This window comes from Protopterus annectens, chromosome 2.part1, assembly GCF_019279795.1.
Source record: "Protopterus annectens isolate FY-2018-M chromosome 2.part1, PAN1.0, whole genome shotgun sequence".
NCBI classification, from domain to species: domain Eukaryota; kingdom Metazoa; phylum Chordata; order Ceratodontiformes; family Protopteridae; genus Protopterus; species Protopterus annectens.
In genome coordinates this window covers 562822375-562839699 of record NC_056729.1, presented here as the reverse complement: position 1 = coordinate 562839699, position 17325 = coordinate 562822375, and the positions used below count along the sequence as shown (strand labels likewise).

Sequence of the window (17325 nt, the reverse complement as noted above, 5' to 3'; positions counted from 1 at the left end):
CTGCCACTTTGGCATTTAGGGCCATCTACTACCAGACACATATGTCTAAGTACTCCGTGGCCCTTTTGACTCTGGCTTCAGAGCTCTTGGATGATTTCTTTGATTCAGCAACAGTCAGAAATCTCTAACATGATCTCCTTGTCCTCATAAGTGATAAGACACTCAGTTAAATGCAGTTGTAATGGTGCAGAGGTCTCGGCCAGATATGCAGCTTCAGCCTCAGTGCTCAGAAGGTACTCTTGGTTGAGGTTCCAACCCCTACCTGACTATATGAGGGCCAAACTTCTAGATACTCCCCTGGACAATACTGCCTTGTTTGGGGCCAAGTGGCAGAACTTTTCAAAACCCTTCAACAGAAGGGGAAAGAACTACAGGACTTGAAACGTTTGTGTCACCAGTTCATAAATTCGACAGAAATTATCCTAAGACCCAGTTCATTAGAAAACATTCTGCTCCTCCTGCTAGTGGCAAAAAGAGTTCAGAAAGCAGCAGCCACCTTCCAGGCCTGCCCATACACCAACCCAGAAACCTCAGTTTCAGAACAAGGCAGGTCTGTGACTACCTGCTTCCTCCTCCCCCTCCAGATCTTACACCCCTTTCCTAGAGACTCTCACTGTCTCCTTTTCTGGAAAAGCATTGCCTTAGAGAAGTTCTTGTCAATCATAGAAAAAGGTTACTTCATGACTTGGGTTATGCCTTCACTCTTGAGACATCCCACAGTCACCAAAGAACCAACTGCCCCTATTCAAACCAGTCTTGGGCAGCCTTCTCTCTCAAGGAACTATCCAACCTGAGTCAGAAAAGGGAAGGGGCTTTTACGCCAGACTTTTCTTGGTTGCAAGAAAGGACGGCCCATGGAGACCCATCCTGGATTTCTCTCACCTCAACCTTTTTTTTACAAGTACCCACCTTCCGCATGTTCACACTTCAGACTCTTATTTCCACTGCTAATGCTTCAAGCATTTTTGCCCACCTTGGACATCAAAGATGCCTATCTGCATATCCCCATCTGGCCCAAATACAGGCAGCACTTGTTCTTCTCTGTGGGTTCTTTGCATTTTCAATTCTCTGCTTTACCCTTTGGACTATCTACTACTCCAAGGGTATTCACCAAGTGTCTGGCTGCAGTGGTAGCCTATTTCAGGGTCCCCTCGATACAGATTTTCCCATACCTGGATGCCCACCTGATCCAGGCAGATAGTTACAGTACCATCCAGAACCATCTCCAGACGGTCATTTCTTTTCTACAGTTTCTGGGTTTCACCATGAACTTCCCCAAATCAGCCTAAACTCCTCACAGGACCAGGTTTTCCTGGGGTGCAGAATAAGGACAGATGTTATGATGGCATTCCTCCCACCCCAAAAGATGGAAAGCCTGAAGGAATACTTGTCTGTCAGCCATGACCCTGCAATGACAGCAAGAGAATACCTATGACTCTTAGGGCATATGGCTTCTACAATCCCCATGTTACCACTGACCACACTGCACATGAGGAAACTTCAGTGGTACCTGAGGTTCCAACACTTCTGCCCCTTGGACCTCACCATTCCCTTCCTACCATGCCTAAGGAAGGAGATCCTTTGGTGTGTGGATCAAGTCTCTCTAAACCCAGGACTTCCCTTACAACCCTTAACTCCAGTCCAGGAAATGTACACAGATGCTTCAGACTTGGGTTGGGGAGCTGCTGTTGGCAGCTTGAAGGTGCAAAGCACATGGATAGGCCCCTTCAAGAGGGAACACATCAGCATCAGAGAGATGAGGGCTCTCATCCTTGCAGAGGGCCTTCCAAGATATTCTGAAGCAAGGACCCCCTGAAGTTGTTCAGTGATAACACTACTGTTCTTTGGTATGTGAACAAACTGGGGAACAAGGTCATACTTGGTATGCAGACTTGCACCCCAGGCCCGGGAATTGGTGGTTCAGCATGGAGTCATTCTGCCGGCTCTCTATATCCCCTCAGCTCAGAACACTTGGGCAGACATCTTGAGCAGGTCCATGTCACAATCCCACGAATGAATGCTACACAGGGATGTTACTAGACATAGTCCACAGATGGGGTATGCCACAAATAGATCTGTTTGCCTCCCCTCTGAACAGACAACTTCCACAGTTTTATACCAGGGCACGCAGCCTCCTAGTGAGGGTGACAGACTCCTCTGTGTCATGGAAGGGGATGTTTCTGTGTACACCCCCCCCCCCTTCCCACTCTTACAAAAAGAATCCTAATGAAAATTCAACAGGACAAACCAAAAATCTTGTTGGTGACTCCCTTTTGGCCAAGACAGCACTGGTTCCCCCTCCTTCTGCATTTAGCCAGGGGCAGTCATCACAGGTTACCTCACAGGGTGAACCTGCTCACACAGGACTAGGGGTCCCTAATCCTTCCCCACTTGGAATCTCTGAGCCTAACCTTCTGGGTAAGAGTGTTGTGATCCCTTTCGTATACCTATACTCTGATGTGCTAAATGGCCCTGCAAGAGGCCAGGGGAAGAAAACATTACTAGGAGATCCTATCCGTCCAAATGGAAAAGGTTCTCCATTTGTTGTCTAAAAAGACAGCTAGTCCCATTTCAGGGAGAGGTCCCCTTGGCACTGTCCTATCTGTATGAATTGTTGTAGTGAGGGTTGGCATATTCCTGTGTTAAGGCACACCTTGCTGCTATTTCTGTTTGTCTGCTTCTTGACCCTCCACTTGCTTCTAGACTTCAAGTGAAGTTATTCCTGAAAGGAGTTCTACACCTCAGGCCCCCCAGGAGGCCAGTTCCATTGCCCTGTGACCTGAACTATGTGTTAGAGAAGCTCACCATTGCCCCATTTGACACAGCAGCTACAGCCTCTCTAAAATACTGCAATTGGAAAACTGTGTTTTTGGTTGCCCTGACATCAGCTAGGAGAGTGTCAAAGCTCCTGGTCCTTATGGTCACCCCTACCCTTTTTAATATTCCACAAGGATAGGGTAACCATATGGACTAACCTGTCCTTTATGCCTAAGATGGTCAGTGAGTTGTCCCTGAACCAGTGTATCCACCTCCCCACCTTTTTACCACAACCCCAGAATGACGGCAAGTCCTGCATTCTCTTGATGTTCGCAGACCACTAAGATTCTGCCTAAACAAGACCAAATTCCTTAGGAGATCAGAGCAACTGTTTGCCTCCTTTCACCCCAGGGGTCTGGGAAAAGCAGTGACAAAGCAGACTGTTTCTACCAGGATCTCCAAAGCCATCTACTTTTGTTATACCTACCATAGCAAACACCTGGACTCTAACATAAAAGCCCATTCCATTAGGCCCATGGCCGCCTCTGGAGCATTTTTCAAAGGGCTGGACACTACTTCTATTCTAGAGGCAACTACTTGGACATCTGTCCATACCTTCACCAAACACTACAAACTGGACCACATCTCCAGATCTGGAGCAGGTTTTGCTAGGACAATCCTGCATGTTTTTTGGAAAATACTTCCAAACTACCCTCCTCCTCTTCTTCCCTATGAGCTATGGCACTCGCCCAAAGATTATGAATACTGTAACATGAGAATAAAATGACATCCTTCTTTTCCATGTTGCAGTATTCTATCCCACCCTCCCACCCCCTGGAAAAGAGGAGAGAAAGAAAAGCTGTGGTGGATGATTCAGGACCTGTGCAGCTATCCTGGGACTGGGGTCCAACTGGGGCATTCATTTCTGAGGAAGGTACTTGCAGGTGTCATTTTTATGGCCCGCATTCCCTATGGGCACAGTCAGACATCCTGCGCATCTCGCAGTGACTACAGCTTTTGTATACTGGTCATATGTTTGGGGCACTAGGTGGAGGCTAACCCAAAGGTTATGAATACTGCAACCGGGAAGAGAAAGGTATATGGTTATGGTAAGATTTTACACAACTATTCTTTCTTAAATGCTTGCAAATTACCTGGGTGGAGTAACAGTCAGCATAATATGTTAAAATGTCTGGTCTGTTGTATCCTCTTTCCCTTAACATATGCCTAATATTTTAGCCTTGTCCTCCTCAATGAAAATCAGTCTTCTTACTGCATAATTTTCTAGTTCTTAATACTTAAGAAGTAAAGTAGTGCATACATGAGGTGGATGACCATTCTTGGTATTGAAGTTGGCATGATTTTATTTTAGTCAACTATACCTTGCAGATTTACATTCAAAAATTGTGCACTATTGTGTATTTCATAATTAGTCTTAAAACTAGCCCTGTTATTCTTTATGCTGTTAATAAAATATTTCACCATGTGAATAACTCCCTTTGCAGAAAAGTCAACTCATGCATGCAACTAAAATAGTTCACTACAAATATAAAATAAAAATCGTGATCATGAAGATATTTTTAAATGAAGACATAAGAATGTTAATGTAAGTAGGTGCAGAAGAGCCGCCCAGAGCTGCTGCAGGTACTTGGAGTATTTGCATGTGACACAAATATACTTTTCAATCCAAAATTATAGAACGAGCCACTCACCTTCATTACAAATATCCAATGGCTTCTACCCCCAGAATAATATTTTGGGGGGTAGAAGCCATTAGGTATTTGTAATGAGGGTAAAGATATTATATTTAATATTAGTACATAAATTAAAGATGTCCTTATAGAAAAGCAATACATGTCTTCTTGCCTCCAGATAATTTCATCTATATTCAATCCTACATCTGTGGAATTGTGTATATAAGACTCTGATTCCGCTACATACTTCTATAAATTATCATTGTTTTCTTTTCTGTGCAACTTTGATAGCCAGCTGCATTTGTTCTACGAAGAAGTCCTAAGTATGTTTTATGGGTTTGGTTGTACAGTAAAGAAATGGAATTTTCTTGATTAATTTAAGTTCCTGTTCTGATTTCCTTACTTTTTACTGATTTTTATTCACTGCTGTGTAAATATTTTCTTTACAGAAATGTTTTCTCATGGTCTCATTCATAACCACCAATTGTTAACTTTTGTCAAATGTTTTAATCACCAAATTAACATTACTTAATTTTGTTTGAGTGTGAGAGAGAGATGTAGTATAGTGTAGTCTTGTAATCTCTTGCTTCAGAAAAAAGTAATGAAATGCACGTGTATCTTTTTTGAGTTTGTTACGTTTAGCTTCTGTTAGAATTCCCAAGCATGCATGTTGTAGTCTGGTATACTTTGTGTTTAATAATGTGCAATAAATCATATAACACTGGGCTTGTGCCTTTATTGACTGTATCAGTTTTTATTCTAATACCAAGTGTTGCAATTCTCATTTGTGTACTACTAAAGTTGATGGTAAAACGGGCAAAGGCAAGAAAGAAGTCAGACCCAGTGTACGCTTTTGGAAAGTTTTTGGCTAACGTGTACTCAACTGGTGAAAGGGGGCAGTTCAGCAAGATTAATGGTCCTGTTGACTAAGATGCCTTTGAATATCTGAATGTACTGTTGATGCTCTGTATCTAACCTATGCCAGTGGTTCTTAAAATGTTATGTTTCAGGCATACTTTTGCATTTGATAAATTTGCAATTGTGTGACACATACTGATTTGCCCCTTTGATTATGTTTAGAGAGGAGATGGAAAAACTGCGGGTGACCATTAATGATGCAAAGAAAAAATGTATTTCTGGTGTGAAGGCAAACATTGTAGCTGCTGAGCAGAATCTCCACCATATGCTGACTGACTTGGATGATCAAGTCAGAAAGGTAAAATACTTCTGAAACGTTACTGTAGAAGAATCTTGTCGTGAACAGGTTGTGTGTGAATCCTCATTTTAGCTGACTTAATGTTGTAGTCTGCATTTTTTTATTACCTTTTCATGTTAAATTTTCTTTTTATTCTTATGCAGAATTTTGTAAAAATTTAGTTACCCTACATTTTTCCAAATTCAAAACGCAATTAATTGTTCTTAAACTTATGCATGCTTACATCATGGGGTCACCTGAACTGTGTAGAATGAGCTCATCATCTTCATCCTGGTATCACAAGTGATTTCATCCTTTGTCTTGCATTTCATATTGTCCTTATCTTTGTATTCACCTACCTACTTTCTGAACATTACAGCTATACTGTGCCGTCCACTTCCTTTCCTCCTGTCCATCATCTCCTTTCCCATTTCTGTGTAATCATTTGTTTACCTAACAGCACTTTAGATGTCTCTTCTTACTATTACACATGTTATAATATTGTTGGAGGTAGACACCCCTTTATTTCTGTGTGTTCGTAGATAGTGGCTGCCTTTTTTTCTTCTGATAATTTGCCTGCTGTCTTCTTTAATTTCCCTTCATATAAATTCTACATTTAGAGTATTATGATCATTACCTAACTGTTGGGTTGTGTAATAAACTGTTTATTGCTTAACTTTACAGAAGTGATTGTTTATGTTCATAGGTTTTAAAATGTAGTTTGACCCATTCTGCTGTTCTCTCTTAAATGTACCTGTCTGCTGCAGAATCTCTCACTGTACTGGGTGTGTTCTCCTGAAGAAAAAGTCAAAAACTGCAGTCTTTAGAAGGCCTCTGCTGTGGGTAGACAGTTGGGAACATCTTAATCTGTTTTGTGTAAGGCAGCCAGCCAAAGTCCTGACTACCACCCAGATGAAACGGGAACAGTTAGTGACCTAAATGCTGGAGTAACTGACCAGGAGAATTGAGAATGAGCTTGCCAGGCATTGATTAGGGGGGGGGGATGGGGGTGACCCAGTTTGCAACATTATTGACACCCCGTGGAGACGGTTTGTTAAATCAGGGTAGCTTGTGGACCAAGAACTTCTCTCTAGCCTGCCTAAACAGTATGTAGTTGTGTAACAGGATTCTGTGTATGATCATGTGTCACTGAACAAATATTGCGGGCCTGAGTTCTGAGATGCACGTGTTAGGCTGATGGGGGTAGGGGAGGTGGTGGGTTGCACTAGTTACCAAGTAGAAATCCTCTGATCTGGTGTGTTTTCTGTCTGGCTTCAACCTGTGGGTTATCAGATCTGATGTCTGCCAAATCCACAAGACTTTTTGTTGAAAGGGGTACTTTAGCTTGGGTAGCTTCCCCTTTCTCACCCTCCTCTCTGCTGGAGGTGTGCTGGAGTCGTCTTCCTCACTCCAGGTCCAGGTCTGTCCGACTTGGATCTGACCAGAGGATCCTTCAGCTATTAAACATACCTCCAAGCCTGGTAAATGGCTTCATCTGCTTAGTCATTGTGGGTGGTGGGCAGTGTCAAAGCTGCATATCTGGAGCAGCTTATGAGGTCCTTCTTGCAAGCTCAGTTGCAATTGGACCTTATTCCTTTGGGTCTGGGATACTTCTCCAGAACCTTGGCTCTGTCACCCTAGTTTTCCTTCTTTGGGTCATTTGGATCTGAAGTCTTCAGGCCCACCTGTATTTCCACATTCTGGGTAAGATCTGAGGGCATGGCCATGTTCGCCTCCGACCTCCACTTTGGTTTCTTCAACTCTGCCATGTCGAAGCAGGGGAGACCTTGGAGCTGTTGCGTGGAGACTGGCTTCTCCAGGTTGGCTTCGACTATCCTGGCTTAGGGGTTGTCCCACCTGCTCGGGACATCTGCTAACAGCTTGGCTCTGGTCTCTGCCAGGACAGGGCATAGCTCCCCCAACTTTTGGCACTTCTCAGGTTTCTTTGGATCCTGGGACTATCAATTCTGGGTTGTCTGGCTTCCACCTTTGATGTCAAGGAGAGGATATTCTCCACTAAGGAGATGGTTCTTCCTCAGCCATTCCCCCTCCCCCAATCTGTGCCTGTAACCAGTAAATAGCCTGCTCTGGGACAGCCCATGCTGGTTGGCCTTCAGTCTGCCCCCTTTGGTGGGGTCTCTTCCTGTCCCTTCCTCTTACCCTTCTCCTCCAGATTCACTGTAGCAGAAAGTATTGGGCAAAAGGCAGTACAAGGGGAATCACCTGGACTCCTCCAAAAAGTCCCACACTGAAGATACTGACCTTGAGGAATAAGGGTCCCTTAAGTCACTGCATGATGCCTCCTTTATCAATCCTTTGGACCTTTTTCGTCAGCGTGGGGGCTGGACCACTGATAACCCCCTTCTGTTGAAGAGTCACTATTTTTGGAGGCCTTCTGTGTGGGTCCATCCATGCAGTGGATGGTTCCTGTCTGGATGCAGTCATACATCTGGTGTCCTGGAAGGCGTGGAAAGAACCTGACATGGTGGAGCCCCACCCCAAGAAGCCTGTCGAAATTCTTGCTCCACCCAAGGATGGACTATGCTGGCATAAGGGTCTGGCTGTGGATGCGATCGTGGTGGTGGCCACCACAAAGAAAATCTGTGAAGTGTTCCTTGGTCCATCCCCCAAATAGAGAATCTCTGGCTTTGGACCAGGTAAGGAAGTGCTACTATGCCTCACTGACATTTGCTTTAAGGGCACTGAATTATCTTTCCCACCTGACAAGGTTTCAGCAAGATCCACTGGCTGAACTGTCCGGGAATGTTAAGATGCAGCAGTCTCCAGAGGTTCAGAGGATGCTGGAGACTTAGTTGTCTGTACTCCAGTCTATTGCCAACATTTCCATGAGACTCATTTCCAACTCAAACAATGGTGCATTCTGTTCAGCTGTCATCAGCATTGCCATACTTGGATGCAGTTGTGCAGTTTCACAGAGTGCTTCAAGGTGTCCTTTTATTTTTCTTTTAACACCCCATTTGATACCTCTTTCTTATTTGGAATGAAGGTTAAGGGCATTCCTACTAAGAGTGAGCAAGATGGGAAGACGCTGCTGTCTGAATGCACTTTGCTATTCCTCCATGAACTTGGTCTTGGAATCAGAAGGGGTATGGGGCAAATGTCTCCTGTTTAGGAAACTGCAGCAGCCTTCCCAGGACACTCCTGAGGATTCTTCCTGTGGCAGGGGTGAGGGGACCATAATGGATGCTGCCCTCGGGGCAGGAACAGTCCTAAAAATCAAGCTTTCATGGTGCTTTCTCCGGAGGACCCTTCAGTGACCCTGAGGGATTGCTTGACTGTCCTTCTCTGGATGCAGTCGGTGGTGGCTTGGCTCTTCACCTGGAAGCTTAGGAGGCCATTGTCTCAACTCCAGAGCCTGTACCATTCATTTTTAGAAATATGTTTCAGTCTCAAATGTCTCCCAGACATTCCACCCCATCAGAGATGGCAGGCAATGAGAGATTCAGAAACTGCTGGCAAACTGAATCGTCCAAGAAGTCTCACCAGACCTTTGAGGATCCAGGGTCTACTTGAGGCTCTTTTTGGTGCCAAAAAAGAATAAGGACTTTCGACCAGTTTTAGATTTGAGTAAATTGAATCCCTTTGTAAAATGGACCAGATCTTAAAATGTCATTTGTGCAGTCCATTGTATTTCTGGATTTCTAGCATCATATCAAGATAGACATTCCAGGAAGTTCATGTACTTCTGGCTGGGGGAGGGAGCAGTTATTATCATTTCTGAGTCTTGCCATTTGATCTCACCACCACTCACCAGTTGTTCACCATGTATATGTCAGTGGTGGCAGCCTGCTTCAGCTGCAGGGATTTCAGGCCTCTCCTTACCTGGATAATGGGTTTCTCACTGCCCCCACGAGAGCATCTCGAATCGCAGCCAGGGTACTTTACTCAAGGTATCTGCCCATTTAGGGATGATGGTCAGTTATCAAAAGTCAAGTCTGCAATTTGCCCAGACATTTGAATTCATAGGCTTCCGTTTGGATACAGTTTTAAAAACTGCCAGGCTCCTGAGTAATCACCTGACAATCCCAGGCAGTATCTGTGCTTTCTCACATGAAACCAGCAGCGCATGCTTTTTTGAAATTATTAGGCCAAATAGCTGCCATAGAGTTGGTCTCCTTAGCAAGGCACCTCATAAGGACTCTACAATGGACTCTCAGTCCAATGATTTTGTCTGACTCATCCAATGGATTTTTTTGTCAGGCTGACAAAGGTTTTATCATGATCATATTCAGTGGTGGTTAATCGATTTTGGTGACCAATAGGAGACTGTTAGTTTTTCCCCATCAGTCGGCCACAGTCACCACGGATGCCTCTGTTATTGAGTGGGAGGGGGTATTTTGAAGGGAGGAAGGTTCAAGGGTCGCGGTCTTCTGCTGACGCCAGTGCTCACATCAGTGTTCTGGAGGTGAAACCTTTAAGGATGTCTTCTGGAGTGGTGTGATTTTGGTCCAGATGGACAGTGTCTGGTATCTGAGCAAATGGGGGGAGATCACATTCTTATCCTCTATCAAGAGGCCATGATGGTATGGCAATGGGCAGTCTCATCCCAACGGTTGCTGATTGCAATATACATCCCATGGGAAGTCCAATATTCTGGCAGACAAGCTGAGCAAGAATATTCTTCCTCACAGGTGGTATCTGAATCCAGGGTAGCGTCTCACATTTTTCGGCAGTGGGGCACTCCATGTTGTGACCTTTTTGCCTCCTCCTCCAACACCAGATGCAACAGATATTGTGCCTTGGTTCCTCCTTAGCAGCAGTAATCCAGAGATGCTCTTCTGTATGCTTGGCCTCTGGGTCTCTTCTACTCATAACCTCCAATGTTTCTGATAATCAAGTTTCTTCAGAAGGCAGCCCATTGCAGAGAGAGAGGGAGAGAGAGAGAGAGAGAGACATTGATTCTCATTGCTCCTTTATGGCCTTGTGGTTCCCTTTTCTGCAGGTTCTGGATCCCATTCCGAACCTCATTTCTCATCCAGCGCGTTTGGATCCACTCAATCTTCAGTCCCTCAAGCTAGCTGCATGGTTTCTTCAGTTCCCTTGATGGCCAGAAATCCCAAGCTGTCAGACAATGTTGTGCATATTTTGTCCTGTTCTCAGAAGTTGTTTACTAGTAAGGTGTACACAAGTAAATGGAAGCGCTTTGTGGTTTGGGTGGAAACTCTGCGGTTTGATCCTTTCTTCACTCCCTTAAAGATAGATGTAATGCGATCCTATCTCGCTTACATTCATAACTGATGGGCTCGGAGCCGAGAATCGGCTCCAACTCGGCCGATATACTAGCACAAAGTCTCTCATTGGCTGGGCCAACCCCTTATCCCATGATGCACCACACCCAAACCCCCAGATCTCGTTTGCCGCTCCTAGAATAACAACGTGTTCTCGACTTGGCTGTGGCTAAGTACCCTTCTTTTTGGCCTTTTTGGTCGCTTTTTTTGCAGTTAGCTAAAATTTGTATACTCAAACAGCTATTTTAATAGCTATCTTGTGATTACCCTTGTGATTGATTGTGTTTGTGTTTTTGGTTTGTTGTGGTAATTCCTTCTGTTTGGTGGGCTAGGCCCGTTTGAGTTAGAGGGCCTTTGCCTTATCTCTTGTCGAGCGTTTAACTTAGAGCTCTTCCCTCCCTTCCCTCCTTGTGTGTTTGGGTTTAGTATGTCTGGCAAAGAAAAGGAACATAAGCCATCCGGCTTTAAAAAATGTTCAAAATGCAGTTACAAGATGTAGTTGACAGATGGCCACGCCATCTGTGTTTATTGGCTAGGGGCTAAACACTTGCAAGAATCTTGCAGTGTTTGCCATGCTTTCTCCTCTCGTGTTGTACATGAGAGAAAAAATAAGCTGATCCTGAAGGGTTTGATCAAGCCATCCTTCGAGGAAGCTTTTTGTCTTCTCCCACCTCAAAAACGAAGCAAAAGAAGTCTTCGGTTCCGACAAGTCCGTCGGAGACGCCTGCTAAGAGCCAAATCTCTGTCCCCTTCCTCGGCTCCACTGGTTTCGGAGCCGCAGGAGAGTGTTTCTGCTCTGGGGTCGGTTTCATCGGCTCCTGAACCGTCGTCGCCGAAAGGGGTCTCGGTCCTGGTAGAGTCTGCTTCGGCTCCGATCCTTTTGGAGCTGATTCGGAGCTGGGCTCCCAGCTTTGTATCGGAGCCGATAGAAAAAGTTTCTCAGCCCCCTTCTGTTTCCTCCAGGTCCTCCAGGCTTTCAGATTTGGATAGGGCGGTCCAGAGGCTCCTCCAATCATCTTTCTTATCCAAATTATTTTCGGCTCCGGCCCAGTCGGCCCCGGAGCCAGCCCTTTCGATACCGTTTCTTCCTCCTCTGACAACCTTGGTGTCATCAGAGCCGGAGTTCGTAGAGCCGGGTGAAGTCCTTGAGTTGTTTCCGAGACCCACGGCTAGTCTGTCGGCACCGACTTCAGCTCCAACCCTTTCTGTGCCTTCCAGAGGTTTCGGTTCTCGGGTGTCCTCAGCCAGGCCCGAGGGGGATGCGTCGGGGCTTCTGGTTTCGGCCCCGAGTCTCCCACTTGGCGCCTCGGCTAGGGGAACCCCGACCCCGGTCATGGTCTCGGAGACTGGCCTCTCTTCAGATTCTGGTGGGCCCGCCTTCGAGGCTATGAGGAGCGCGCTGGCCAAGTCTCTAGTGACTTCACCTGAATCTGCGACTCCTTCCCTAGACACGGCGACTGGAGCTTCCGGTGCCCCCCTGTCTTCGGACAGTGCGGCTCCTAGGCCTGAGGATTCCTCCTTGTGTGGTCCCCTGTTTTCTGAGGGGCCTTCAGAGTTCGTGCCTGAAGAGCCCCCCAGGAAAAAGTTGTGCAAGAGGAAGCACATAGACTCCCCATATGAGTCTGTCACCTCAGACGCCGACCTTGATGATGTGGAAGGGTCCCCTAAGTCGTCCTCTGATGATGTCTCATTCTCCGATATCCTGGAGATCTTGAGACAGAGGGGCAGCTGGCCATCCAAAACCCCTTCTGCGGAGGAGTCAGTCTTCCTCAAGGCCTTCTGAGCCCAACCCTCCGCCTCCTGGGTGTCTCCACCCTTCGTTGAGTTACTGGACCTTATTTGTCGAAGGGTGTGGGAACACCCTGATTCTGTGGAGCCAGTGCCTTCTCGCCCCAACAAGTTTTTATCCGCACCCCCTGACAAGGAGTTTCTAACCAAGGGAGTTCTGGTTGATGCTATGGTGGTGGCGTCTGCCACCCAGCAGGATGTGACAGAGGCATCTACTTCTATCCATCCTCCTAACAAGGAGTCCATGAGCATGGATAGGTACGGGAAGCATACCCTGACTTCAGCGACCTTTACTCTGCGGTCGCTGAATTATTTATGTCACTTTACGAGGCTCCAAAGGGATCTCATAAAGGAGTTGGGAGATACCCTGTCAGATAACGTGCCTGAGGCGTTGACACAGTCTGTCAACGCCCAGCTGTCTACCCTTTCGTCGATTGTTAACTCGTCCATGAGGCTCATATCATATGCAGACGAAGGGGCGGGTAGGGCAGCGAGTTTGGGCGTAGCCCTTAGGAGGCAAGCCTGGATGCGCTTGTGTCACTTTGTGGAGGCGTTCAAGTCTTCCTTCACCGGTGCTCCATTCGATGGGTCCTCAAGGTCTAAGACACTCACTAGATGTGAGCAGGAGGGTAAGACTTTGTCTGCCGTTGGGGCCCGTTTTTCGCTTCCCTCTAGACCTTATCCCAAGGCTCAGAGGGGATGAAAGATGTGGTTCAGAAAGTCCCAAAGTCTTTCCCTGCCCATCAGAGTGACCCCCCTTCCAGAGGCAGAGGGGGGGGGGTATTCTGGACGATGTCGCCCTAGAGGCTGCGGAGGCCCCCGCAACTCAGGAGACCACGAATCCTTTCGTGGTTCCTCCTTCCAGGGTCCCTGAGGGACTGCCCGACTATGCGTCTCCGGAGCCAGTCGGGGGTCGATTTTCGGAGCATCCAAGGGCCTGGGGTTCCATCACTCAGGATCGGTGGGTGCTTTGTATCATCGCCGGAGGTTACACTATCCCCTTTATCCATCCCCCTCCACCGTTAAGGAAAATCCCGGACGTGCCACCCAGTCAACGGGATCAAGCAGCCATAGAGGTCGCAAAGCTGCTCGGAAAGGGAGTCATTCAGCCAGTCCCTGCAGACCAGACCGGATTAGGAACTTACTCAAGGTTATTTTTGGTGCTGAAAAGAACAGGGGACTTGAGACCCATTCTGGATCTCAGCCACCTAAACCGCTTCGTAAAGAAGTCCAAGTTCTGGATGGTCATGTTGCAATCCATTTTCCCATTGCTGGAAAAAGGAGTATGGATGTGCTCTATCGATCTCAAGGACACCTATTATCACATCAAGAAAAATAGAGCATCCAGGATGCATTTACGCTTCCGCCTAGGAGCCAGTCACTTCCAGTTCCGGGCCCTGCCCTTTGGTCTCACCACAGCCCCCAGGGTGTTTACCAAATGTCTGGCAGTGGTGACTGCTCACCTGAGATGTCCTGGGATTCCAGGTGTTTCCGTATCTAGACGATTGGCTCCTCACTGCCCCCACCAGGCATCTTCTTACTCTAGCCATGAGTGCTACCATTGAGTTGGGACGTCTATTAGGAATTACATTCAACTGGGAAAAGTCTGTATTGCTGCCATCACAGCGTGTTGCCTTTATAGGCGCAGAGCTAGACTCTGTCGAGATGCGAGCATTCCTTCCAACAGAGGGGATAAAGATACTACAGGACCAAGTTCTAGCCTTACTGCCCCAACGGAAAGCCCCAGCCAGGATGGTCCTTCAACTTTTGGGATTAATGGCAGCCTCCATTCTTCTGGTCCCTCTGACAAGATTGCACATGCGAATTCTTCAATGGCTCCTGTCGACTCAGTGGTCATACCAAGAACTGCCATTGTCCTACCCGATTCTCATCACGGAAACGTGCCGGCGAGATCTTCGATGGTGGCTCCTTTCCTCCAACCTGAACCAGGGGGATCCTTCTGCCCCCCCTCCCCCATTGCCACAGTGACCACGGACGCCTCCCAGATAGGGTGGGGGGGCATTATCTGGGCAGGACGGTTCAAGGCACGTTGCAAGATCACGAAACCCACTTGCATATCAATGTTCTGGAAATGAGGGCAGTGCTTCTAGCGTTGCAGGCACTTCACAGCTCTCTTCCCAAGGGTACCATCGCAGTCTTCTCAGACAATATGGTGGTGGTATGGTACCTGAACAAGCAGGGAGGAACCAGGTCTTATCCTCTTTGCAGAGAAGCCATGAGAGTGTGGAATTGGGCGATCGCTTCCCAGAGATTTCTAGTGGCAACGCACATTCCGGGGAAGTCCAATGTGATAGCAGACGGGCTGAGCAGAGTTATTCTGATGCCTCACGAGTGGTCCCTGAATGACCAAGTAGCGGCTCAGATATTCTCCGTGGGGGTTTCCCTTCTGCGACCTTTTCGCCAGCCCCTGGAATGAGAAGTGCAGCAATTTCTTCTCCCTGATTCCCCCCCAGGGACGCTCTAGCCCACAATTGGCCCTCCAGTCTGCTCTACGCCTTCCCTCCGGTCCCTCTTCTGCCAAAGGTGATTCAGAAGGCGATCTGCTTGGGAAGCAGCATGATTTTGATCGCACCACACTGGCCCCGCCAAGTTTGGTTTCCCTTCCTTCAGAAGTATACAGTGGAGGGGCCTTGGATTCTGGACCCAGTTCCAGACCTCCTGACTCTTCAGTCAGGTCAGGCCCATCCATCACTGCGAACTCTCAAGCTAGCGGCTTGGCTGCTCCACTTCCGACCTTAGTCAGACAGCATATCCTTTCGCATGAGGTGGTCCGGATTCTGTCTTCTTCCCACAGAGCTTCCACTAAGGAGATATATTCTAATAAATGGAAAAGGTTTGCCATTTGGGCCCAGAGGCACAACCTTGACCCTCTGACAGCCCCGGTGTCGGCAGTATTAGATTTTTTGGCAACTCTTTTTAGACAGGGTTCCGCTGTCTCCATGCTTAAAGTACAATTGGCAGCGATTTCTAATTATCATGTTGCCTTTGAGCCTTCACTCATGAGTCATAAGTTGTGTAAGGCCTTTCTCAAGGGAGCTTGGTTGCTTCGCCCCCCGGTTTCGCAACCTGTTTTGCTATGGGATCTGAATGTGGTTCTAGGAGCCTTGACGTCGCATCCCTTCGAGCCGGCGGCCACTTGTGAACAAAAGTTTTTATCTTGGAAGACTGACTTCTTGGTAGCTATTTCTTCAGCCAGAAGGGTTTCGGAGCTTCAAGCCCTCTCTGTCAAGCCTCCTTATCTGATCTTTCACAAGGATAGAGCATCTCTAAGACTAAATCGGTCATTTTTTCCTAAGGTTTCTTCTGCTCTTTGTCTGCAACAATCTATAGAGCTACCAGTTTTCTTTCCGAAATTTTCCAACAAGGCAGAATACAGACTTCATCAGTTGGATGTGCATAGACAATTGAGGTTTTACTTAGGACACAGCAGCAGAGGAAATCAGACCAGTTGTTTGTGGCCTTTGCGTATAACAGGATTGGAAAAGCAGTAGCTAAGACCACTATCGCTAGGTGGATTAGGGATTGTGTTTCGTTTATTTATACATCAACAGGAAGGGACCTCCCATTTCCAGTTAGAGCGCATTCTACTAGGGCTATGGCAACATCAGTGGCCTTCCACGCCAGACTGTCTGTTGATGAGATATGTGCAGCAGCCACTTGGGCTTCTCCACATACATTTATTTCTCATTACAAATTGGACATGACGTCTAGGGGTCGTGCGTCCTTTGGTACCACAGTGCTCAGGAGTGTTTTCCAGTGAGCCTCCCAGGATCTAGGTGCTAGGGACGCTGTCCCATCAGTTATGAATGTAGGCGAGATAGGATCGCATTACATCTTTTAGTTATGTACTTACCATAACGATAGATGTATGTGATCCATCTTGCCTACATTCTTACGTACCCGCCCTCCTTCCCCCTACCTGTTGGATTTGGAGGAAACACTGTTGTGCAGTCGGGTTGGCACATGTGGATGAGTTGGGGCAAACAAGATCTGGGGGGTTGGGTGTGGTGCATCCTCGGATAAGGGGTTGGCCCAGCTAATGAGAGACTTCGTGCTAGTGTATCGGCCGAGTCGGAGCCGATTCTCGGCTCCGAGCCCATCAGTTATGAATGTAGGCGAGATGGATCACATACATCTATCGTTATGGTAAGTACATAACTAAAAGTTTTGGATTTTCTAGCAGAGCTATTTACAACAGACTGTAGTTATCCTGTGATTAAGGTACAACTGTCGGCCATTTCTAATTATCATGCTGGCAAGGACAATGTCCCCTTGGCTGCTCTGAAAATTTCCATAGCTTTTCTCAGTCACATTTCTTTTGCGTCCTCTGGTTTGGGATCTGGTCCCACCTTGGGATTTGCCTTTCATGTTGCAAGTCTTTGTAGGCTCTCTTTTTGAGCCATATGCTATGTCAGATCTCATATTGTTTTCTTGCAGACCTTCTTTCTGGTGTCTGTTACCTTGGCTAGGAGAGTGTCCATGCTGCAAGTCCTGGTTGCTATTCGTCCGTACTTGGTGTTTTTCAAATAGTTTCCCTTAATATGAACCCTTCTTTCCTTCCTAAGGTGGCCACAGAGTAATATGAATCTGTCTGTTCATCTGCCTGTATTTCTTCCAAGTT

At 46.9% G+C, this 17325-nt stretch overlaps 1 protein-coding gene across 1 annotated transcript in view; it reads left to right on the top strand.

Moving 5' to 3' along the window:
• Positions 1–17325, top strand: part of IMMT (inner membrane mitochondrial protein) — a 1103717-nt gene that overhangs the window by 547844 nt on the left and 538548 nt on the right. The window contains exon 9 of the mRNA XM_044062331.1: positions 5532–5667. Coding sequence (XP_043918266.1) covers positions 5532–5667 — 136 coding nt within the window. The remainder of the gene's footprint in view (positions 1–5531; positions 5668–17325) is intronic.